The following is a 26,065-nucleotide window of genomic DNA, read 5'->3' on the forward strand; positions in this document are numbered from 1 at the left end:
AAGTCAAAATTCAAACTTGTCCTTACCTATTTCCTTTACAATAGCCACGGACCTCACCTGAGCAAGGAGTATATAGACAGCATGTAGAAAAAGACTAGGAAAAGACCAAGTGGGTTATTGGTAGGCCTCAGATGACTTTTTCCAGAGCAGAATGTCATCCAGTGCTCTAAACCCAGATAATATAAGGGAAACCCTTAAGTTTTATCTGTACTTAATAATGAAAACTCAGAGTGGACATATTAGCCCAATACTGGAAATTCCCCTGCAAAAACTAAATTTACCTAAGGCAAAAGGGGTGGGATTCCTCTTCTTTCTCAAATTACATAGAAGGGTTAACAATCCCCAAAACTTTTAGGTCAATATATACGAGACTATTTAACAAAAGTGGCGGCCATCAGCCTTGGCCTTTCTAAGCTTGTTTTCTCACCTATGAAATGTGAGCTGATCAGTTCATAGGGTGGCAGTTACGATGCTGAGACATCGAGCGTTTTAACAGATCCCTTTGCACAACGTGAACATCTTAGGTTTTCTTTCGATGAACTGTAATAATAAATTAGGAACTGCCCCCTTGGAGTTAGCTCTCCCCTCCATTCTACACGTGGTCAGAAAGGAGGGGGGGGGAGTGAGCTGGACATAAGCACTTTGACTTGTGCACTCAGACGGGGAAGTTCCTGAAAATTCCTTAAGCTTCAGTGTCGAAATAAGGCTTCAAGTAAGAAGTGTCAAGAGGCATGAGGAGGTAAGCTGAGACAGTAAAAAAACACACCAAACAAGTTCATATTCCATTTGGGTTTTTTTATTAGAAGTCGAGAATACAGCAAGTAGGGAAATCCCAGGTGAATGAAACCATTGCACAGATGCCTTTCTGAAACCCCAATCTTCTATGATCCCCGAAAATGTGCTTTGTGGCTTCAGCAATGTATAAAGGGGAAGGGGAAAAATACTGAAAAAGGCCACTATTTAATGGTGATAGAATGAAGCTTCAGAGGTCCTAATCAGCCTAGGGCCAAAAAAGAAAATTAAAAATCTGCACAGAGCAAGCAAGCCTCGGACTGCTGAGAGTAAGGCACTCAGGCGCCAACCTGGGGGGTTCTCAGCGGGCACTGCAGGAGCCAGTGCAGTGAGGCTGTTGGTAGTGAGGTGCAGACACACACGTATAAAGGGGCACACTCACTTCCACACACAGACACACACACCGGCAAGAGGGAGGTTTTTACTGGATTATACAGCTGATGTTAAACTTCATTTTCCCCAAGGGTTTGTGCTAATGTTGAACCAGATTCCACTGCTCCTGTGGGGTGTCGGGTGACAGCTACCTCTGCTGGCGATGCTTCAGGGCTGCATCTTGTAGCCCGTGTCCCCAAGTGCACGACCAAAGAGCAAGCCTGGCTTCTGATAGGTGCTGCTGCTTTCACACAGCTCAGTAAGTTTCCTTCAGAGGCCAGTGCCCGCCAGTCTGCTTCCTCGGGGCGTAATACTGCTCTGTAGTCGGTCAGGCACTGAGTCTGGCTGAGTCCACCTAGCACCCAGGGCAGTGACCTTACCCAGAACCAAAATACTCTTAGGTTCCTGCCAAGTTCTACAATGGATTCTTTCTTCCTGGTCCCCAGCTTTTGCTGGAGATTGGAAGGGGAGAGAAAGGAGAAAAAGAACCAAGAATAAACCGAATAAACAGGATGCCCTTCCCGTATTTCCAAACACCCAGCCGAGGATGCCTGACCTACGCTTAGGGCCTCAGTATCTAGTTCTAACACCCACAGTCCCCAGGGTGTAACTCAATCACCAAGTCTTGGATGACAGTAAGTAACCCAAGAATCAAGTGATATTTGGGAGGTTCGCCTATGAGCCAAGATCAGAATTCTATGAGCCAGAGCCTCCCCCACCACTCTCCTTACACCAGACCGGTAACCTCTTAGACATAAGCAATTTTTCCTTTACTTCCAGCAGCTCTTCAAATCAGTTTTAAAGATTCTACCAGACTCCCTGGCAATAACATACAATTTCCTTTTCAAACTTCTCCCCTTGCCATCCCTTTAGAAATGGGGTTCAGGGAATGCTAATAACTCCATGGTGGGTATTGGGCATGCTTTCCATGAGTTCAATTGTTTCTTGTTCAAAGAGAGCTGACGTGTGTGTCATACCGAGGCTCACCACGACAGTGGACCAGAGGTGACACTTGTCTTCCCTAGTGCCAAGGAGACACCACCCAACCTACAGAAGTGAGCTCAGGAGGCACGTGACAAGGCAGAATCTCTTGTGGCTGGCTCCATGCCAGTAACTACGATTCCAGGGAAAGGCTGATTTTTATTCCCAGGAGGAGGAAAGATAGTTAGGGCAGTGATTTTAATAGAGGGAAATTTCCAGAGTGTTCTAAAGCTCCATAACAAGGACCTGGGAAGCTGGTGCATCCCTGCAATCAGATAAAAATCACCACCAAATTGAACAGGATGCCAGGCAGTAGTCACCTCAGCCTCCCTGCTAACATGTCCAGAGCTCCTCTCACTGTCTCCACCACCCCTTCGCCAGCATAACTGCCTTTCCCAAGCAGGTAGCTCCACTCCTTGGAGAGGGCCATCTGCATAGTGACAAGTCAGTCTGCCACACAACAGCTTAACTAGCCTTTGACACATCCTGTTAGCCATTCATGTGCAGCTTCCACTGAGAAAACACATACCACCTCCCTCTACCTCAGGACTCCCACAGGCTCTCAGGCATGAGTGGTCATGTGATCACCGGGCTGGGGCTGTGCTCTCAGCCCCCGCCCCCCGGGTCCAAGGTGTGTCAGCCTCTAGAAGGCACCTGGGTGCACCAAGGCACCATACATTCTGGGGCTGTCACCTGATCCTCCTACAGTCACTTTGTGCAAAATTGGAACAGTGTGTGGTACTTGCATGTTTCAATCTATACAAAAATTCTCCCTCCCTCCCCTACCCCAATGTTTTAAACATTTATATAAATTCTTATTTAAACAGTACGTTAGAAATCTTATTTACATTAATTTCTTTGTTCTCCCAAAAGAGCATCTAAAATCACACTCCCATCCCTTAACAGGATATAAATGTTCACCTAAATTGGTCTGTGTTATTGTTTAAAGGAGAGAAAGGGGACAAGAATGAACCCCCCGCTAACCTGTTCCTCAGAGAAATACAATCTGGACCAGAAGCCAGTTTGCCAGGGTCTGTGCAGAGCCCTCGATCGGGGAATCCCGAGGACAAGGCGGGTCAGGGCCGCTTCTCCTTTCCTCCCAATTGATGCACTTCTTCCTTTGAGGTATGATTTATTTTTGTTTTTCTCTCCTCAGTTGTGTGCCATGTGGAACCCCTGGGGAGTCACGAAACCCATGAGGCTGTCAGAGTTTGGTGGCTCCTCTGGCATCGGCAGCAGAGGCCAGCAAGGGAGGCCTGCGGGCTGCAGGCCCTGGGCCAGGGTCGAGGTCCTGGCCGCTGGTCAGGATCACAGTGCATCCTCTTCACTGCAGCCGCCGCCGATCATGAAACGGAACTCCTGGAGGTTTGAGACACCGTGGAAGTGAACAAAAGCTCCCGCAACCACAAAGATGTGAAACAGCTGATGAGAGTGAAACTAGAGGCAAAAAAAGGGGGTGGGGGTAGAGAAATCCATACATTATTAAAAGTCTGCTGAGATTCTTAAGATCATTTCTGCTGAGCGGAGGGCAGGGAGCTGGTGTAACAGAGCTCAGATTAGAGGTGTCCACAGGTCTTGGAACTCCATTAGGCATATCACATTCTGCTGAACTGAAGGCCAGCTGTCCCCAAAGAAATCAAGGTACTGCCGCTAAGGTCTCGCCATGAAAACATGCACACTTAACACTGGAGCACTGGTGACCTCGGGCAAACGATGTCGGCAGACCCTCTTGCCAGCAGAGCACAGGATCCCCTGATGCCTAGCAGTGGGCTCCAGTCACACAGAGGGCGTTTCTGTCACTGCTGATGGACGTTTTTGTCATGGACTCTGGTCATTTAAATGTTGCTCTCTATTAGGAAACGACAGGGATTTCCAGTATTGGGTACAGACAGGGCCAGGAGATATGGTGACTCTGGAATTGCATGAACAACAGACGACTAGGAAAGCAGGGCCTTTTACTTCCTTCTCATGTCAGAAGCTGGTCTACAAACGTGATGTTATTTCTGATTTAACCTGTTCTGTTGAATGCTAGGTCATACCTCAAAAGGGATTATGAAATTGCTCAGTGCACCAAACATCACTTCAAAAATCACACTATTCTCATTACGGTCTCAAAATGAAAAAGCACAGCGGCAAAACAGTACTTATCAAGGGAAAGACACTGATTTTAAAAGTGTAAACTAGAAGGATCCATAAGTCACATCCAAAGAGATGTTTCCTAGGAAACCAATGGGAATTCATTCTCCCAAAAACGAGGGAAAAGGTAAAAATCTCCCATATCAAGGTCAAATTTATGAGAAGGCAATCTCAGAGAGATAAATTGGCTAATGTGAAGCTCAAAAGATTGCTTAAACAAGCATTATCTTCATTTTACGGATAGAAGAGACTAGATGATCAACTTGGACTACACGGTACTAATCAGCAACGGGCCGAGGAACAGAATTCCACAGGTCAGACTTCCTGTCACACAGCATTCCAACTCTGCATTGGTCAAAACGTTTCAGGCCGTCTTCTATTACCAAATTTTCCATCTGTTGGTCCCTTATGTTTTCTTTCCCCTTCTCTTTCCTCCTCTCTTACCATTAACCACAATCTAGTTATGTCTAACTCCCATTCCAACCAAACTCACATATACACTCAATCTCTCATTACAAATCACTACAGTTTGGTGATCAAAAAGGACCTACGTAAAAGTCTGGTCCCAAAAAGGACTTTGGTAAAAACCTGGTCCATCACCCTCATTTCATAAACGAGGAAACTAAGACAAAGAATGACTAAAAGACTTAACAGTACATAATAGTATACAGGAGCTTAGACGCTGGCATGAGACTAGCCTAATGATTAAAATTCTACTCCAAACACTGAAGAGCCAGGCACGCTGGACAAGTTATATAATCTCCCTAAGCCCTATTTCCCAATCTGCAAAATGGAAACATTGATATGGTCATTACACCTTATAGGGCTAATGTGTTACGTGAGGTAGTCTCTGGAATGCGATCACTCAGTATCGTGCCAGGCACCACCTAAGTGTTCAATACATGTAGTTACTACTGTACTTATCATTCAGAGAAATCCAGCTAATGAGGGAGAGTTAGGACTCAGATAAAGAGCTCTCGAGTTCGAGTGTAAAGCTTTTTCTCTTACCTCACTTCCCAGCCTGCCACTAACGCTCTAAGAGATAGACAAGTACACACGAGAACCACCCAATCATACTCACCCAGATGTCACACTTGCCGGGAAAGAAGCGCTCCGGGATGCGGGCGGCGTACAGGGCAGCTCCCGTGATGTAGAGGCCGGCCATGAGCAGCAACCAGCCAATCTGCCCTATGGTGGCAGCCTTCAGGAACCCCTCCGAGATGATATAGTGCAAGGCAGGAATGATTCCGCTCAGGCCTAGGCCCAAGAATACTCCTAGGGGACCACACGAAAAGAATAAAGCAAAAATGCATAAGAGAAATGAGGAACAAGAAGTAACTATTACAGCTCTCTCCCGTGGCGCTGCCTACGGAGGTGGCGGCCATCTCCTACGCAGCATCATGCCGCCCTCAGACCCCTCATGAAGCCCAAGATCATCAAAAGGAAGACCAAGAAGTCCACCCTGCACCAGTCAGACCGGTATGTCACAATTAAGCGTAACTGGCAGAAACCCAGGGTGCTGACACACAATAGGGTGCACAGAAGATTCAGGGGCCCAAGCCTGATGCCCAACACTGGTGATGGGAGGAAAAGAAAACCAAGCTCGTGCTGCCAGTGGCTTACGGGAGCTCCTGGTCCACACCACCAAGGAGCTTGTGCTGCTGCTGCTGGGCAATGAATCTTCTGTGCTGAGATTGTCACAGCATCTCCTCAAACAGCCACAAAGCCATGGTGCAAAGAGCAGCCCAGCCAGCCATTGTCATCAACCCCAATGCCAGGCTGCACAGCCGAGAAAATGAATAGACAGACAGCTTGTGCGCACATTATATTTGTGTTAATAAAACCATCCAATTCTAAAAAAGAACTAACTATTACAGCACAGAACCAGTAATTCTCTAAACTGAGTATTTCCAAGTAGGGTGCAACATTAGCTTCTTGTTTGAATGGGAAAAGACAGTTCTTCAAACTCTGGGATACTGCCCCACAAGACAAGACAGCACAGCTGCGCTCTAGAAGACAGATCCATTTACAAATGCAGGAGCCTCCTGTGAGACGCTGAGCTTCACAGGTCAGCAGTCCTCAAAGCCCTCAGACTTACATTCAAAGTGTTTTAGGAACAGACAGCCTAGTTTGTTTACATCTCCCTAAATGCTGCCTTTTTAGACAAGGTTGCGATACAGAGCAATTTTACATATTTTATCTTCCCTTTAGCCGCAGCCGTTCCTGGGGTGGAAGTGGGATTGAGGAGGAGGTACAATGAGAGATTGAGAGGTGGAGGTGAAGAAACAAAAGGCAGTTATTGGTGCTAATGAATTCCCCGAGTATTTTGGGGAACCACAGCCAGAATTACAGTCAGCTAGAGGTTCACCTCTCCAAGCCTTGTCCTCTTTTGCTGGGGAAGGCGAGTAGGGGATGCTTCTGAAAGCTCCCAGGCCCAAAAGTACCAATCAAGTACAGAAGTCTATCAGAATCACCCCACCAAGCCCTACTGCCTTCAAAATCATCTACAGCAATGTTTTTCAAACTTCTGGGTATGACCCAGAAGATAAAATCAACTAAATGAGTCTGGATGGGCATTTTTTTCATGAACCAGAATAATATAACACATATCAGACTGGGTCACAGTTAAGCAATAGGTTATAAAAGTTGTGTAATTGATATTTTTGTGAGTTTATGTAGGGGTGTGTGTGTGTGTGTTCAGGGTTGTAAGAGAAAATGTCATCAAAAAAGTTTGAAGACAACTGGTCTAAAACCACTCTGAAATCTGCGTGTCCACCAAAGCACCAGCCACACGAACTCCTTGCAAGAGCCATAACTGCTTCTACACTTTAACACAGAGACTTAGGAACAAAGCTTGCAAAACAAACCACCACTTGGTAAGCTTTCTCAAAAGACAAGGAGCCCACTGCTTGCTGTAGCCATTACCAAATAGGCTGCTGCTGTGCCACAGTGTTACGTCTGCACATATGTGCTTATAACTAAAAGGGGCACTGACAAGAGCAGAGGAAGTGGCAACGCCATCTCACACATGTGCAGATGTAACATCAAGCAGGCATCAAGCAGGCCTGAATGAAGACTGTTTCCCACCGCTACTCCTCCCTGAAGAAAAGCCAGCACGATCCTGCCATCTCACTTGTTCTCCTCCGCTGTGTGCTGAGCCAAAGCTGCGGAGGTCTGGCCTGGCGTTCTCTAGGGCAGAGCTCAGGAACTCGGTCCTTCTGGTGTGTACAAAGAGCAGGGTGTCCAGTGCTGCTCAGCAAAGACCTCTTACCTTTCATGCTTGAGCAGGCTTACTACCACAGTGAAGTAGAATGAAAGTCAACCGTGAGCACTGCTCGTTTCCTCACAGCAACACTTCGAAAGGGAAGAGGGGGGCATGTTGCAATGCGATCATTACATGAAGTGAACTCTAACTTATAACCGGCTGGGTAACTGCACACGAACCACGGCTTGGATTTTAATACTAAATTGATTTTTTGAAAGGAAAAATACTCCTTTTAATAATACTCTTGTTCATTGTCAGTAGGCACCAGCTTTGATGGTAGGGATAGAAAATTCAAGACACAGCCCTGGCTCTAAGGATGCCCGAGTCCCCGGGGAGACAAACACATGTCGGTAAAGCCCGTCCTCCTACAGCAAGGCTCAACCAAGGCACTCGGAGGCTGTGGCTTTCCATAGGCTCTCTGGCTACACAGACTTTCCCCTAAACATAAAAGGCCTCTTCATGCTACATCAGAAGAGATGCACGGTGCCTAATTTAGTAGAACACAATCAGTATGAAGGGAAGCCTTACTTACTTAAGCAGATTACAAACTTTAAAATGAAAATACAAAGGAAAAAAAAAAGAAAAAAATCACTACAGAAAAGGACACTTCAAACAGAGAGTTAACAGAATCATTAATGTTACAAGGGTTACAGAGCCCTGTCTCACCAGAGAGCATGGCCACACACTAAAGTAAACTACACATCAGCTCACACAACTCACCTCCAATGCTTTAAGACACAAATGAACAGTTTTACATCACAAACACCTCAAGAACAGGAACTGTGATTGATTCTCTTTGCATCACAAGTGTAAAGCATAATGTTTGGCAAATGTGGACCTTTACTAAATGACTGATAAATAACTAAATGGCCAATGTAAACCCTCCACATGCCCTTACCTGCTCTTACTCCGCGATACTGTGGGGTGGCAAACATGTCCCACTGGGAGACGATAATGGCCGCGATGCCCAGCACACAGATGACAATCAAGTAGATGAAGCAAGGCTGTGGGTTGCAGTAGAAAGAGTAATACAGCCACGGAACAAAACTCCCCATGATCAGAAGAGCAATGCCAGAGTAATCCAGTCTAGGAAAGGAACACAAAGCCATTCAGTGTTAAAAATGACTGCTCACTGCATGTCTCAATTCTTTCCCCATAACCAGAGCTAGCCGTAACTCTAAATTATTGATCAAAATATGGACCTTACAGATACTTACTTAGAGAAGAGTCGGGAGACCCCTTCTGAGTGGCAGTAGACTGTGTGGAAGAGCCATGAAAAGGAAAGGCAGAGAATGGCCCCCAAGAAGAATAATCCAAAGACCACCTTCTCTTGCAAAGGAGCCACAAAGGAGATGTTTGGGCGAAACATATAAAAGATCCCGAGGCACAGGAAGAATACACAACCTAGGAAAAGAGTATCAGGGAGAGAGAAGAGATTATCCTTTTGAAGAGACAGTGTTATATGTTGAGTATGTTGTCAATCCTTCACAATCACAATGATACCTGGATCGAAAGTTCCATTAGAAAAATTTTCTAAATACTGAAGCTTATCCAAAATTTTGGCTATTTCAAACACTGTTGGTATCATATACTCCTCAGATTCAGAAACTAAGTATACAGAATATAATGACTTATTTATCTAACGAGTGTAATCCAAAAACAAACCAGACAATGCTACTTCTTAGAAGACTACGTCAGTCCACTTCTACTTCTAGATCTAGTATGAAATTTCAGTTATAAAGTTTTTGACACATATGCTGGAGCCCAGCTCTTAAAGTCCATTTTGTGTTTGCTTTTGCAGTGAATTCCAATACCTCCAAACCCTGCGAAGAAGTTGTCAGAGCACCTTATGCTTCTGTGGTCCTAACTGGCCCAATAGATTGAAGAATTAAGGACAGTAAATGCCTACTCAGTCTAGTTCATAACCAGCTTTTAAACTTTTTGACACAGTAAGATGTTCTTATTGCTTAGGGAAGGGCCACCTAACACAGGAAGGCACCTAAATTAAGAATTTAGACATTTGCTAAATGATTCTGTTTGATTCATTTAATAGAATGTTTACCCTGGAGTTAGAAGTGACCATGAACTTGATTTCATAGTCTATTCTATTCTCACTGTACTAGCAGGTAGGAATATGGGAGCACAGTGGAAATCAAATGTGAAGTACAAGCCAAATGGGGTGAGGCCAGAAATTATTTAGTATACAACAGTCCCCCCCTACCCTTACCCACAGTTTCGCTTTCCATGGTTCAGTTACCCATGGTCAACAGCAGTCTGAAATATTAAATAAAAACAGTCCAGAAACAAACAATTCGTGAGTTTTGAATTATGCACTGAGTAGTGTGATGAACTCTCACGCCGTCCCAACCAGGACGTGAATCAACCCTTTCTCCAGTGTGCATATGCTACCTGCCTGTTAGTCATTTAGTAGCTGTCTCAGTAATCAGATCCATTATGGGGGGGGCGGGCGGGCCCGAGATCACATTCACATAACTTATTATCATATATTGTTATAATTGTTTTTATTTTGTTGTTAGTTTTTGTTGTCAATCTCTTACTGTGCCTGATATATAAATTAAACTTTATCATAGGTACGTATGTATAGGGAAAACAGTATATACAGAGGGTGCCAAAAAAATGTGTACACATTTTAAGAAAGGAAAACACTGTATTAATTGTAATACTCAATATATGCTGGTAACAAAAATGACTACAAGTCACGTTTGACTTCTGCAATTACAAGAGGTGCTCAAAGTGTTACCATCAGCGTCCAGACACTTCTGATTGAGCAACACTGACCAAAGTGTCACTTGTATACATTTTTTGGCACCCCCGGTATATAGGGTTCGGTACTATCTGTGGTTTCAGGCGTCCACTGGGGGTTTTAGAACATATCCCCCTCGGATATTGGGGAACTCTGTATTTACAAGATTGTGCAACCATCACTACCATTCAATTCCAGAACATTTTCATCACCCCCCAAAGAAGCCCTATGCCTGTTCCAGTCATCGCCCTTCCTCCAATCCCCACCCTAGAAAACTACTAACCTCCTTTCTGTCTCTGGATTTTCCCCCATTCTGGGCATTTCATGTATATAGGTCATATAATATGAGGCCTTTTGGTCTGGCTTCTTCCACTTAGCATAGTATTTTCAAGGCTCACTCATGTTGTAGCATGTATCAATATCATATAATATTTCATATATGTGGACATACCACATTTTATTTGTCCATTCATCAGTTGACAGATATTTGGGTTGTTTCCACTTTCTGGCTATTATAAATAATGTTGCCAAAAACATTTGTGCACTCGTTTATCTGTGAACATGTTTTCAATTCTCTTCATTATATCCCTAAGGAAGAGAATTGCTGGTAACTCTGTTAACTATTTGAGGAATTACCAAGCTGTTTTCCATAGGAGCTGCACCATTTCACATTCCCACCAACAGTCTATGAAAGTTGTTATTTTTTCACATCCTGGCCAAGATTTGTTGTTTTCCATTTTCTTGATTACAGACAGTCTAGTGAGTGTGAAGTAGTATTTCACTCCATTTCTCAAAGTATTCGTTTGCATTTCCCAAAATGACTAATGATGTTGAGCAACTTTTCATGTGTTTATTGGCCATTTGTAGATCTTCTTTGAAGATCTATTTAGATGCTTTACTCATTTTTTTTTTGATTGGGTTGTCTTTTTACTGTTTAGTTATATGAGTTCTTTACCATACCCTTTTCAGATACACGTTCCGCAAATATTTTCTCCTATCCTGTGGGTTAGCTTTTCACTTTCTTGATTATGTCCTTTTACATACAAAATTATTAATTTTAATGAAGTCCCAATTTATCCATTTTTCATTTGGTTGCATATGTCAGTTCTAAGAAACTGTAACCTAACCCAAGGTCACAAAGATTTATATCTATGTTTTCTCCTAATCGTTTTATAGTTTTAATTCTTTATGATTAGGTCTTTGATTCATTTGGTATATTTTTATATAGTGTGAGGTAGAAGTCCATTTCATTCTTTAACATGTAGCTATTCAGTTTCCCCCAGTACCATTTGTTGAAAAGATTATTCTTTCCCTCATTATATTCCTTCTTTAATATACAATCGTGATGGAAAAAAATATTACACATCACATTCTACTTCAAGCCAAACTGAAATTATGAATATCCTAAGTAACGACTTTGAAAAACCAGCTTACTTCTGTTAAATAAATAACTACCTTCCCCTCACTGTTCCTGACCATATTATACCACATTTTGTATGGCACCTTTCCCTTGACCTCATTCAGACACTGTCTGAAAACCTAGTAGAGAAAAATATGACTTAGCTATAATAAAATCATACTGCGAACTAGGATAACCACAGAGTAAATCAGTGAAACTGCATCATTAGAAATTCAGAAATCAAAAGGGCAAATCCCAAATACACTTTAAACTTCCATCTTTACCACCAACTTTATGGGAAATAAAGAGAATGACCAACTCATTCCACCATGGATATCACATACCTAAGAGATGTGTCCAGATGTTGCCTGTCTCCGTATGTATTCTGAAAATGCTCTTGAAACAGGCCCGGAAAGAAGGCATTGGGGGCCGGTGTCCGTGTAGGAGGAAGTCGTTATCCTTGAGCCAGTCTGGGAGCACGTCATGAGGGATTACTCGCCATCGACCTTCCCAAACCTGGAAGAAGAACGTTACCAAATACCTTGGGGGCTTTAATTGTCGGTTTAGCTACTCGGGTACCAAATAACAATCTCTTATCACAATCTCTTACATCTTCTTATGAGAAATATAATTTACTTTTAGAAAGACAAACACATTCAAAATGTATAACATCCTATATTCTGAGTTTTTAAAAAAACAGATTGATCAAAAAAGATATGTTTTAAATGAGAACTTTTCTTAGTAAAAGGGACAACAGGCAAGTGAACTTATAGAGCATGCCCTTGAGAGTGATTTCCAACTTGTTTCAGTCTGGCTAAAAGTGGGGTGAGGAGTCCAGAGTCTCATCCACAGACTCCCCTTCTTTATCCTTCACAATAGACTTTACCTCTGAGAAATCCCTTTGATATTAAATACGACCATTTTTAAACTTAACATTCCTATGGGTGGAAAAAGTACACAGAATCATACTTTTGTGCCTTTTGCTAAAATCTCTCCTCCTCCCTTTACTCTCTTCTCGTCCTACCACAGCAAACATTAAGCAGGAAAGAAAGAGTGTAGGAGTCAGAAAACCTTGGATCTGTCATTAACTAGTTGAACGAGCTTGAGTCACAAAATCACCAAGCCAGTTTCCTCATTTATAAAATGAGGATAATAGTGCTTCAATTACTTTGTAAGAAAGTTATGAGGAGCAAACAGAATGACCCAAAGGACTTCATGAATGAGTTAGCGAAGGCCAGCCTCCACCCACAGGTGGTTAACCCTGATGGACCCAGAGGCTACTGGAGAATCTGTGGCTAATACCCCCTCCTGGTACTGGTGAGATGGCAAGGAAGCTAAGCCTTCGCTGCCCTTCAAGCCCCTTTGCCCTCACCCCCATTTTCTACCTTTTCCTCATTGTCCCTCCCCCCATCAGACTCTAAAGGAAAAGGGAGCAGAGCAGGAGTTTGGTATCCCTTCCTCAGCAAGTTTGTCAACCTCCGTACTCTGCTTCTTTTAAGTCTCTCAGCAGAGAGTTGACACCACAAGGATCACTAACTAATCCTACACTAACTTGCTCCTGCTAGCCAGAAAGACGGAAGGAAAACTACCAGGCACACGGTGGGCCTACAGGCTTCAGCTTCACTGACCCTACCCTGCGCTCCTCAGGGTTCCTGTGACAAACAACATGGCTGGCCACACAAACGGGGTTCTGTCTCTGCTGTGCTTCACAGAGATTCCCGGCGAGCTACCAGCTACTGTGCCCATTCCTTCTGTCCACAACACTTTCCTATTCTTTGCTCTCCTGAATCCTTCCTGACAGTTCTATGTGTAACTCCAAAGGGAGGACTAAATTTAAGAACAGAAATGGCCCTCTTAATACTCTCTTAAAATTCACCCACTCTCTCTAACCCATCCCCCCATTCCCTCCTCACCTTCCAACTCAAAACCTGAGGCCTGTGGTTATGGGTGCTCCTCTGGCCGTTCTATGCTTGTCCCTAATATCCAATAAAATAAAATAATGCCGAAAGACTAGATTTGTAATGCCTACCGCTAACATGACCACCACTTGTACAAACAGCTGTCTGACATCTTCCTATAGGACTGTGGAGAGAGAGAGACAGACACCAAGATACTCAATTTCTTTTATCTAATTGAAACCTGGTGAGGTTTAAAAGGACAGTTACCTTAAAAGGAGATTAACCTTACAAGATGTTGCAGCTCAGTTTTCCTTTGGGAGAATTTTATTTTCTGAGAGGAAGAGGAAGACACATCGGTCCTTACACACTCCCGGCGGCGCGCAGTGGGCAACCACAGCTCAGCTACGTACTGTTACCACAGACAGAAGGCTCGCGTGCTCCCCTTCCCTAGTCCCAGAGAACAGAGAACTAGTTTCTTACTAGCTATATGCACAGGTAATGTCAGGGTGATTCCCCTCACTGTTTCTAGGGGTCTAAGCATTCTAGTGGCCTAAAATCTGAGCCAGGGAGTTGTACTTTCTAATTAATTATACAGAATTAGTGTTATATTCAATAGACAATGCACCCTCATTCTCTACTTGCAGTCAGCCAAATGCCAACTCTAACAGGAATCCTTACCACCTGGGGAAAAAGAGCAGATCACAGCTTGGACGAAGAGGTGGATTTATAAGCTTGACAAAGAACCTGCCTAAATCAAACATCTTAGCAATGGTCCACTGGGTTTGTATTAGACCATATAATGCACAAAACACTTTTTTAAAAAACAGTACACCTCCTATTTCTATATGGGCCAGGCTATGCTGGTGAAATAACAGCAACTGAAGGCTGAATAAAAAAAAGAGATCAAGGGGCAGCCAGATGGCTCAGCTGGTTAGAACGCAAGCTCTGAATAACAGGGTGGCCGGTTCAATTCCCACACAGGATGGTGGGCTGCACCCCTGGCAACTAAGATTGAAAACAGAGCTCCACAACTAGACTGAAGGACAACTGACTTGGAGCTGATGGGCCCTGGAGAAACACTGTTTAAAAAAGAGACCACGATCAAACTTGGACACTCTATAAAGACTAAAATGTTTTGATTTCCCCTATTCCTAGAAGAAAAGCTTTTCTTAAAGGAAAAGTACACCAGCAAGGCCACAGGACACTCCATTTTAAACTGTCTCTGTTTACTTGTTTCCAAACCAGAAACAGAATCCTCATGTCACTGGACATGGTTAGTTTTCAAGTACGGTTTTCATAGCCAGGCAGGGAGAGCAGCCCCAGAGAACACCGTGTAACATGACGCCTCTTCCTTTTGTTCTCATGCACAAACTGCTAGGGGATGATAAGCGAATGGTTTATCAATATTTGTGTCCCACTCATTTTTCCTCAGTAAATCATAGTTTGCAGGGAAAAAAAAGCCCTATTTATTCTGCCATTAGCTGTTAAACTGAAAGTTGTTTTATTCTTTACTCTTAGTTCAGAAAGAGAACAAAACGGCAGTCAAGTTAGCTACAGTACCCCACTGATACATAAATATTAAAAATCCCTAATGGCCCCGACACTAAATGCTCAACTTTGAGAGATTTAACACCAAGCTTGCTTTTTGAAAAAAATAAATCTTTTGTATCCTTCTGCGCTAATTCTCCTGAGTCAGCCATCACTAGAATGGATCTAGTGTTTTGCTTGACTTTTTCTTCACCAATTTTCAAACACTGATTAAAATTTCCTGGGCTTCTAAGTAAACCCACAAATGTTTATACCCCTCCCCCGCCACTCTCCCGCCCATCCCTTTATCTTGGAAGGAATAAATCGTATTCAGATTATAATGTTCTCTTCTCATCCTCTGGTCCAAAGTATAGCATTCTAAGTTAATTGGCCCCGATTATTTCTAGTGTCACTGTGAATGCAAAAACACCTAAGTTTAGTTTTCAGGATCTAAGACTACATGTATGAAGTCTTGGTTTCATAAAACCCATGAAAAAGCTGAGTCACAAAAATTTCTCTCTAAATCATCAAGAGTTCACCAGAAATGTTTAATACATGAATTTATATACACATTAACAGACTTATGTTGACTTTAGATCATACCTGCCAGGGCCCTGAATGATCAGATTAAGCAAATTATTATAAATTTACTAGTGTCCCTGACTATTTTCTCTAAGCAAGCAACCCCAATTATCCCCACAGTAGGTCCTAACGAATCAGATAATGAATTGGAAGAAAAATCTTAGAGACAGAAAATATACCAGTTAAACTGAAAATACTAGACATGCATGAAAACTGGGAAATTTCTATCTAAAGAGCACTCTGATTACCCCTAGGGCCCCAAGAAAGAGTAGCACATTTGCCACCACAGTCAAACAGCAGAATAGATTCAAGGGACTTGGAGACGGCATTTTAGTATCTCCAGGCATCAACCACACCCAATCTTGTTCATCCTGTCTTATCTAAACGATCAGTAAGATCTCTAGTCTGTTAACATACTTCAGGAAAGACTTGTTTCCCAGTTGGATGTTCTAGCTTCCCCAAAACATCATGGCTGCTGCAGGCAAATGCATTATGCCTCGAACAGGGTTAAAATCATGATATTGCTCCTGTCTCTGTTTTCCCACAGATTATCCCCAATGCAAACCAAAGGGTAAGGTACTGCCACTGTCCTTAAAGGTTTCTGCTTGAGAGGGCTAATCACACAGCATGGAAATGACAAGAAACTGCCATCTTACCTTACACACAAACTCCTCCATTCGCTCCATAGCATGATGGGCTTGTAAGAGAGGGGACATACCCATAAACCCTTCCTCCTCCTGACAGGCTTCATCATTGGGCTCGTGTTCCTCAGGTCTCTGCAAGGCAATTAGAGCAACAATCAGGGATAGAGATCAGGAGCCACATGGAACAATCAACAGATACACTTTCCTGGAAAAATTATAATGAAATTCTCTTAAGGTCAAAACAAGGCCCAAGACAAGTAACAATATAGGAAGTAAAGTCAGTTTATTATAGAATTAAGAATATTAAAACACAAAGAATAGTTACTCACTTCTTTTCTGATAGACAAATGAACTGTAACAACAGCATTCCTATATTTGTTTCAGTAGCAAATTCCTGGGGTCGACTAAATTGTTTGTTTTTTAAGAATTATATTCATGAATGTTGTACATGATAAAATAATGTGTCAACTGTAATTAAAAATTATTTTTTTAAAAGAATTATATTCATAGACTATATAATATAATTAAATATGTAAAGTTCAGGAATCACTGAAGAATCCCGCTTGGTTATAAAATGAATAATCATAATACAATGTGGTCAGTGCTCTAGGGGAAAAGAAAAAAATTTACTAAATTCTTAAACTATGTGAAGCACAAAGGAAAGGGCTTTATACCTGACAACCCCCTTATTAGATAAGTTATCTAATTTAACATATAAAGAACATTAGGCAAAGAGGTTAAATAAGTTGCCCAAGGTTAAAACAAGTAACGCAGAAAAGTAAAAAACTCCAGCACCCATTGTCTTTCCACATTCTTTAAGGAAATATGACAATCTGGTTAGACCTTAGGGGATAAATCACTAATATTACCATTTGTTTCCAGATCAAGTTTCACATTAGTTTAGACAGAATGACACTGTGAGAAGGACAGTGGACTAGATAGAAGTCAGGAGATCCAAGTCGTAACTAATATCGATGAGACTTTATATAGGTCTCTCAACCTTTCTGAGCTTCAATTTTCTCATCTCTATCTAAAAGGAGGAGTTTAAACTAAACCATCTCTACAGTCTTCTCCATTCTCTAAAGTTCTGTGATTCTGTAAATAATTTTATTTATTACTTATTTACTATTCTGTGCATAATGACATCACGAGAGAACTGTAATTCCATTTCTAACGAAGAGTCTGCTAGATAAACAGCATCACTCATGACTGCATGATGAACTGACGCTCCACCTCTCATCAGAAACTACCTGAAAAGGATGAAGATGCAGAGGCAACAGGTAATCGACCACAACACCTGAATTTAAACATGTTTAAAAAGATCCGGGCCGGCCCGGTGGCTCAGGCGGTTAGAGTTCCATGCTCCTAACTCTGAAGTCTGCCGGTTCGATTCCAACATGGGCCAGTGGGCTCTCAACCACAAGGTTGCCAGTTCAACTCCTCAAGTCCCACAAGGGATGGTGGGCAGCGCCCCCTGCAACTAAGATTGAACACAGCACCTTGAGCTGAGCTGCCTCCCGGATGGCTTAGTTGGTTGAAGTGTATCCTCTCAACCACAAGGTTGCCAGTTCAATTCCTTGAGTCCCGCAAGGGATGGTGGAGTCCCGCAAGGCACTCCAGGGGACGCTGCAACTAAGATTGAACACGGCAGCTTGAGCTGAACTGCCCCGAAGCTCCTGGATGGCTCAGTTGGTTGGAATGCATCCTCTCAACCACAAGGTTGCCGGTTCGACTCCCGCAAGGGATGGTGGGCTGTGCCCCCTGAAACTAGAAAATGGCAACTGGACCTGGAGCTGAGCTGCGCCCTCCACAACTAAGATTGAAAGGACAACAACTTGACCTGGAAAAAAGGCCTGGAAGTACACACTGTTCCCCAATAAAGTCCTGTTCCCCTTCCCCAATAAAATCTATTAAAAAAAAAAAAAAGATCCTAAGATTTGATTTTCCTACTCTTCACTTTTCAAGACAACTAAACAACTAAAGGCTATCAAGCAACATGTGAGACATGCTACACACCCAACCTCAGTTTTTTATAAATTACGTTCTCCAAGAAAACTATCTTCAACTTGCTTCTCTACACTCTTACCAATAAAACACCTCCCCTCTTCTCTACTTACCTAAAACTTACTTATCTATCCTCCAATGCCCATCCCATCATATTTCTTATTTAAAAATCTTCCTTAACTACCCAGCCTAGCTTTCCTCAACCTTTCTTTCATGGTTGCCACCTTCCCCCCTCTACATCCCCAACATTTTTGGACTGCTTCTCCCGTCCCCATAAAATTGTAATAACACAGATACACATATATCTGTTTATGTGCCGTGGCCCTTTGGAGGGTTACAAAGCATTACATTATTGAAGAGTTTTTCACTCCCTGCAAATGAGAAGTAATTTTCACCAGAGAATGTACGCCCTACCTAACCCATAGCAACTACCTCTCCTGAACTTCTTTAGCACTTAAAAGTCTGTACCCTTTACTGGACAACTAATATAATCTCTGATTACAGCTCTTGTTGTATTGACAAATACTGTCTCATTTAATGTTTAAGAGAATCCTACATTTTTAGTGTATCATTTCCTAAACTAGATTTTAAGTGTCTATGTTTGCCTTCTTCCTCATGGCCCTCAGAACAGCTCAGTGCAATATTTTATATATTTACACAATGGCTAAATTAATGTTTTAAAAGATTTTCAATAAAAAATTAAACGGGATTGTGCCTAATTAAATATAAAATAAAAATGATAAAATTCCATGAAAACTGAAAAATAGACAACAGCTTGACTGATTAGCAGACTGATTTTAAAGTATAAAATATAAATTTATAGATGGAATATAAAATGGTTCAAATATTTATGCATGTTTAACATGCATCTGATTCTTCACAGAGGAAAAAAAAGGATTTAATCTTAATTCTTGTACAAATAAATTGTGTCAGCATTTCCCACAGAACAACAGATAAGCACATAAACAGCACTACAGTTAAATGTTTCCTGTACTAACTAAGTAAAACCTGTTAGTTTTGGGATACTTACAAGCAGTTACTCTGGACTATACCAGGTGAATGCAACTGGATCCACAGAGGACTGCTGACAGGAAAAGGTCAGCCAGCCTCACTAGCCCGAGAAAGGGCATCCACACGCCTAAGCTAACATCACAGACGTCGCTGAGGAAACGAGAGGGGGCGCCTCCCCACCACACAGGTCTACAGCAAAGAGGTGAATGGTTCAACTTCCCAGTCATGGGTGGGGGGGGGGACGGGGACGACAATGACACTGCTGTTGGGGAAAGAACAGCTTTGTGTCTTCAGCAGAGCTAATACATGTGTGTTGAAAGAAAACAGAAGTACATCCAGAATATAGGATGTATGGTCTGGATCCAACAGCAGCCAGGGGCCAAAATACTGTTTATTCATTTACTCAAACATTTTGTAGGAAAAGGTGGCTTGCCGTGACAAATTAAGAGTGAGTCTGATGCTACATAAATATTGCCTACTGATAAATTCTGTAATCTCTGACAAGATTTCACACAATCTCTCTAGGCATTAGTTTCCTCATCTGTGCAAGGATTTTACAATACTGTACCTACACTGCACATCTGTTTTAAGGATCAAAGATAATACATAAAAAATCTATCATAGGGCTTAGGACTCAGAAAGCAACACATAAATGATGGTGTTTATTATAATAATGCTGGACCAGGTACTGAGAACATTAAAGCAGGTATCACAACCTAGTGGAGATGACATGTAAGTAACTAAGGCAATGAGCTGGTGAACAGTATGAAAAAGGTTAGATGCAAATAGAGAAAACACTTAACTCTGGCAGTGTTGGGAAGTTTTCTAGAAAGGTAACATCTGAACCAAGCCCTGAAAAATATATTCAAGAGTCAGACAGGAGAGGGGAAAGGCAAGACAGGTAAAGGTAATAGCAAGTACCCAAAAGCACAGAGGAAAGAAAAAGCATGACACAACAGATAAATAAAATGTGTCGTATACATACAATAGAATATTACGCAGTCATAAAAAGGAATGAAGTTCTGACATGTACCGCCACATGGATGAACCCTTGAAAACACTATGCTAAATGAACTGTGCCACATACAAAGGGCAAATATTGTACAACTCCACTCCTATGAAATACCTAGAACAGACAAATTCATAGAGACAGAACGTACATTAGAAGTTCACAAGGGCTGGGCTGGAAGGAGGAGGGAATGAAAGCTATTCCTTAATAGGTACAGAGTTTCTGTTTGGGGAGATGAAAATGTAAATAGTGGTAATGGTTGCACAACACTGAGAATGTAATTCGTGCCACTGAATTAGTGCTCACCAACTTAAAAGTGGTGAGAATGGCAAATTTTATGTTATATATTTTAGAAGGGCAAATTTTGTTATATATTTTACCATACTAAGAAAATAATTTAGGAAGGAAGGTAAAGAGGTCCATAGGAGCATTATTCAGAATAGTCAAAAACCAAAATCAGCTCAATTGCTTATCAAGAAAATAAACAAGTGTGATACATATACATATACATACATATATATAATATAAAATGGAATACTCCTCTGTAAAAAAACAACACACAAAAAACTGTAAAAAAAAAAAAAAAAAAAAAAAACTACTGACACACAGGCAGCATGGTTAAGTAGCAAAATCATGCTGAGTGAAAGAAGCCGATCATGAATAATGTGTGTAGCGTATGATTCCGTAGTCAGTTCAGCAACAAGTAAAACTATCCTGGGAGAAGTCAGAACAATGGTAACCTGAGGTGAGATGGAGAGGGATTACTTACTGTGCAAAGGGGCCTAAGAGAAGTTCTGAGTGATGGAAATAGCCTGAATATTGATCCGTGTGGTGGTCACACATATGTAGTGTCACTGTGCTATACATTTAAGATTTGGGTATTTTTAAATTATCCCAATAAAATGTTTTTTAAAAACTAGGATGTGGGGAGTAATGGAGGTGCAGTTGGGTAGGAACCAGCCCCTTAAAGGCTTCTGATACTAAGGGGCTTTAGGCTTTATCTGGAAGGCAAAGGTGAGCATTGAAATGATAACAAAGGCGGAGCAAGCTGAGCATTATTAAATGTGCATTTAAAAACTACTTGGCAACAGAAAAGACCACACTAAGTAAGGGAAACAGGAAAGGAGAGAAATAAATTAAGAAAAGACTTTAAAAGTCTAAAGGAGTTGTTCTCAACTAGGAGCAATTTTTGCATGCCCCCTCCCAACATCTGTCAATTGTGGGGTCATTTTTACTTGTTGCAAGTGTGGGGAATGCTGCTGGTTATCTTGTAGGAGGGGCCAGGATGCTATTAAACATCATACAGTGCAAAGGACAGTTCCCACAACAAATAACTATCTAGCCAAATGACTACAGTGGTTGAGAAACTGATCTAAAGAAATGACAAGAGAGGGTCTACACACTTCAAATTATATATGCCACGGCCCAGTATTATGTGTTTACATCAGAAAGAAATATTTTATCAGATACTTCACTGTGAAGGGTGCTAATAAATAAGTGAGCTATTTACTAATAAGTGGTTACTCGTGTCAGGGCTACCTGGTCAGCATTCATTCAAAACATTTTAAAGTATTCACTGAGCAGTACCATTTTAGAGGAACCTGAGGGTATGGGATTTGTTCAAGGTCACACAATTAGAAAATGCCAGTCAGAAGTTCAACTGAAGTCCACATAATTCCAAAGTTCAGACTCTATTCTTTCTATTTGTACTGCTTCCTAGTTATGAAACTGCCTGATTTTGTAGGTAATAGACATTTGGACAAAAAAACCACAACACATACAGGCAGACCTTGCTTTGCACGGTAATGCAGGATAGTAAAAATGACTGCGCAAGCCCACATCACGTAAAACAATCTTAACCAAATGACTATTCCATGAGCTTAAAAAATTTTGTCAAAACTAAAAACTGCCAATTTTAAATGTACAGGGAAATTAAAAAATAGTAAAATTAGTATTTACATAGTATGGTATATTTTAAAAGTTACTTATTTATTCATAAAAACCTTGCCAAGAGTAACTGGAACAGCGCTTGCGCCTTCTTGTGTGACTCCCAATACCAAGTGGGCATCTTTCCTGTGCCTTGGCAAACTGTCAGACTCCTAAGTTTGAATCAGCTTTCAACATTTTATTCTTTGCACTTTCAGTGTCATGAAATATTTTTGAGTTCCTTTAATTTGACATTTTTGCCTGCATCACTTTTCTTCTGGACATCTTCATCCTTTTTTGTCAAAAACACTACTCATTTATGTTGCCAAGTTTTCCTGCATACTTGTTCCTAAGTTCCTCTGGCTGAAAATCTAAAATCACTCCATGGTGGCAGCGTCAACATTCCCACAATTGGCTATGTCTTCTACAATTCCATTTATGGTGGATTTGACTTTTAACTTCCAGCATTATCTTTTTCACATCTTTGCTTCACTTTTATCTTTATCCCTCTTTTGATTACTTTTATAAAAAGCTACATAGGTTTATTACTGGAAAGCAACACAACTATACACTCCTGTCTTGTACACTAAATGAAGAACATGTTCAATAACCAGTCACGGATAGACTTTCAAAGAAGTGACATGATTAGTCAAGGATCATGCTAAACATCTACTATTTGCACAAACCTGCTCACTTATCAAACTCTGCTCTAACACTCACTCCACCAATCCTAAACTATCCTATCACTGACTTCTGGCCAATGCCAATCTGTTCTCTGTACTGAAAGACCTGCCTTAAACCACTAGAACCCCGACCCCAAAACCCTGTAAATCTCCATCTATAACCTCTCCTTTCTAAACACCACTAGGACTCACTCAGGGCAATGCTCACTCTTACTGCATAATAAACTTGGCTTAGTTTGAGCACCAGCTTATTCTGATGGTCTTTTTGGAGAGGTGACAGGTTGAATCCAGTCTTAAATTTAGAAATCTGAAATGTGTAGTAAAGGCATTTGCAAGCTAATATAGCTAACAAATACCAACACAAGGGTTAGTGAAAATTAAGATGTCTACAAAAAAACAACTGAAAGAGTAAGCATTGATGACCGTGCTCTCGTCCAATGGAATAAATATAATATCTAGTCTTTATGAACATTCATTTTGGCCTTCCTAGAAACATACTCAGCCTGTACACAACACAGGAGGTCCTCGAATAATGTCATTTCATTATAATGTTGATGAGATGCTGCAGGAACGTAACTCTTGTTTATATCAATTAGCTTATAATAAAATTGGTTTCATTACACGTCATTTCACTTAAAGTAGCAGAATCTATCAATGACGTTAAGTGAGGACTTAACGTAGTTATCTCTATCAAAGCTTGATGGAAAAGATCTTTTAAAATCATCTGTTTTACGGGCGGTTGTTTAGCTCAGTTGGTTAGAGCACAATGCTCACAGCACTGGGGTTGCCGATTCGATCCCCACATGAGCCAGTGTGAGCTGCACACTCCACAACTAGATTGAAACAACTACCTAACTTAGAGCTGATGGGTCCTGAAAAAACACACTTAAAATAAATAAAAGCTTTTTTTTTTTTAATCATCCTTTTTTTTTTACTTTCACACAGCAACTCTCTCTAATATTAACTGAATTTCCTAAGACTTCCTCAAGAAAAGAAAATGAAGTGATTGGCAGGCAGGAGTCTATTAATAAATTAGCTTTCTTATGATGAACTAATAGTGGCATTCTTATATATGTTTGGTTAAAATAAATCAGTTCAACAGAATAATTCCTAGGCTGAACGAATAAAAGTTGGATCCTAATCCCCCGTTTATGAAGAATCTGGAGCAGAGAAAAAGTGGGACAACCACAAAGGCTGCTCTCTTTATTCGACTTAACACCTTGAAAACTCAGATGTGAAGTAAAGCCATAAAACTAAGGATAAGGGTAACCTGTTTTAAAACGCCTCTTTTATGTTTTGTCTGAAGAAGCTTACAAAATGCTTAACTTATAAACTCCAGCGAACATAGTTAAAAGAGCCGAAGCTTTAGATTCAGAGGCATAGAAGCAATGGCCTATTGACTTCAACCAACACACATTACACATTTCAAAAGAATTTTGGACGATGGAAGAATATTGGACGGGGAGTCTAGAGATCTGGGTTTCAGGCCCCAATGGTCTAGGTTTACTTGCTACCAAATCCTCTATTTCCTTGTACCCTTGATTGTTTATTTTAGCTACGCTGAACATTTTATAGGTTAAGACACCAGCATATCCCAATGTATACTCAGTCCATGTTAGCTATTATTATTACCACGATTCTCTGAAAGCATCATGTTATCTTACTTCTGAGTCTTCACATCTGCTCTTGCCTTTCTCTTGGCCAACTCTGAAACTCCAGTTCTGCCTCCCCAGATCCCCACCTGCAGAAGAGCTGCTCCCAACGTACCCTGTGCATACAGGCACCCAGTACCACAAATGTACTCGTATTTGTCTGTCTTTCCAACTAGACTGTAAGCTGCTTACGGGTAAAAAACATGTCTTATCTCTGTATTCCTATAATGCCAGCACACGGTAAAGAAACTAAAGCCATCTGCAGAAAGAACAAACGCATGTGTGCATCTACTAAAGCAAATGACTTGTGGTCAGGTGGACACTGACATTCTAGGAACCCAGTTTGGGGACCTAAAAGACAGTTGGCACTATCTAACAGAAATTAGGAAGTCAGAAGGAAAAGCTGGTAGGGGCGGGGAGTGGGCTAAATTAGTTTAATTTGGAACAGTTAAAGGTCCAATTAATAAAGAGGCCAGTACTAAGATGATGGTTTTAGAAGTCACCTTTGTGAAAATATTGTTGAAGTCCAGGGTGGCTGAGATACATGGGCAAGTTTAGGATGTGTTTCCCAGGATTTACTGCATTACACCAGCTGAGTACTATGACAAAGGAAGGACAGGGCAATAGAATTACTATTTATTGTGTAGTAACGACATGTTAGACACTGTACTAACTGCGTTTATGAATTAAAAATCAAATCCTCACAACAACCTTCTGAAAAGAGTGTTTCTAGCTCCAATTTATAGCGTGGAAATCCAGATGAAGTGCGGTAAATGAAGAAATTGAAGCTAAAAGGAAGCTACATAACTCTAAGTAGTACCTTGGTTCCCAACCTAATGAGATTATCTTACATGTAGGTGCTACTATTTTTTAAATACATGTACCATGTTTCCCAGGAAATAAGACTTAACCGGACAATTAGCTCTAATGCGTCAAAAATTAATATAAGACCCGGTCTTATTTTACTATAATAGTAACAGTAAAATAAGACCAGGTCTTATATTAATTTTTGCTCCAAAAGACACACGAGAGCTGATTGTCCGGCTAGGTCTTATTTTTGGGGAAACATGGCAGGTGCTGTAGGGATTTACAAAATACAAATCAAGATGAACTAAATTCATAGTTAATTTCGATCAAGTATTTTTTCAAACTAATATTAAAAATAGGACTATCATGCCGGGAATCTGCTAAATGTTTCTCATATTTAAAGGAGGAAAGGAGTCATTTCTAGCCCAGCAATTTTACTCCAGGTATATAGCAACAATAGAATGAAATGTGGTACAAATGTCAAACAAAGAAATACTATAGAGCTATGAAAATGAACAATCTCCAGCTACACTAAGTAAACACATCAATTTCACAAATGTGAAAAAACTCACAAGAGTATGTACTGAACGGTACTTTATATAAACAAAACCAG

The 26,065-nt window shown here is 41.2% G+C and overlaps 1 protein-coding gene across 1 annotated transcript in view; it reads right to left on the reverse strand.

Moving 5' to 3' along the window:
• Window positions 1-780: 780 nt before the first annotated feature.
• Window positions 781-26,065, reverse strand: part of ADIPOR2 (adiponectin receptor 2) — a 63,584-nt gene continuing 38,299 nt past the window's right edge. The window contains exons 3-8 of the mRNA XM_019711300.2: window positions 16,373-16,492; window positions 12,054-12,225; window positions 8,764-8,950; window positions 8,445-8,632; window positions 5,363-5,556; window positions 781-3,582 (exon numbers count right to left, since the gene is read on the reverse strand). Of these exons, the coding sequence (XP_019566859.1) occupies window positions 3,454-3,582; window positions 5,363-5,556; window positions 8,445-8,632; window positions 8,764-8,950; window positions 12,054-12,225; window positions 16,373-16,492 (990 nt within the window). The 3' untranslated portion in view covers window positions 781-3,453. The remainder of the gene's footprint in view (window positions 3,583-5,362; window positions 5,557-8,444; window positions 8,633-8,763; window positions 8,951-12,053; window positions 12,226-16,372; window positions 16,493-26,065) is intronic.

Source organism: Rhinolophus sinicus, linkage group LG02, assembly GCF_036562045.2.
Source record: "Rhinolophus sinicus isolate RSC01 linkage group LG02, ASM3656204v1, whole genome shotgun sequence".
Classification (NCBI taxonomy): domain Eukaryota; kingdom Metazoa; phylum Chordata; class Mammalia; order Chiroptera; family Rhinolophidae; genus Rhinolophus; species Rhinolophus sinicus.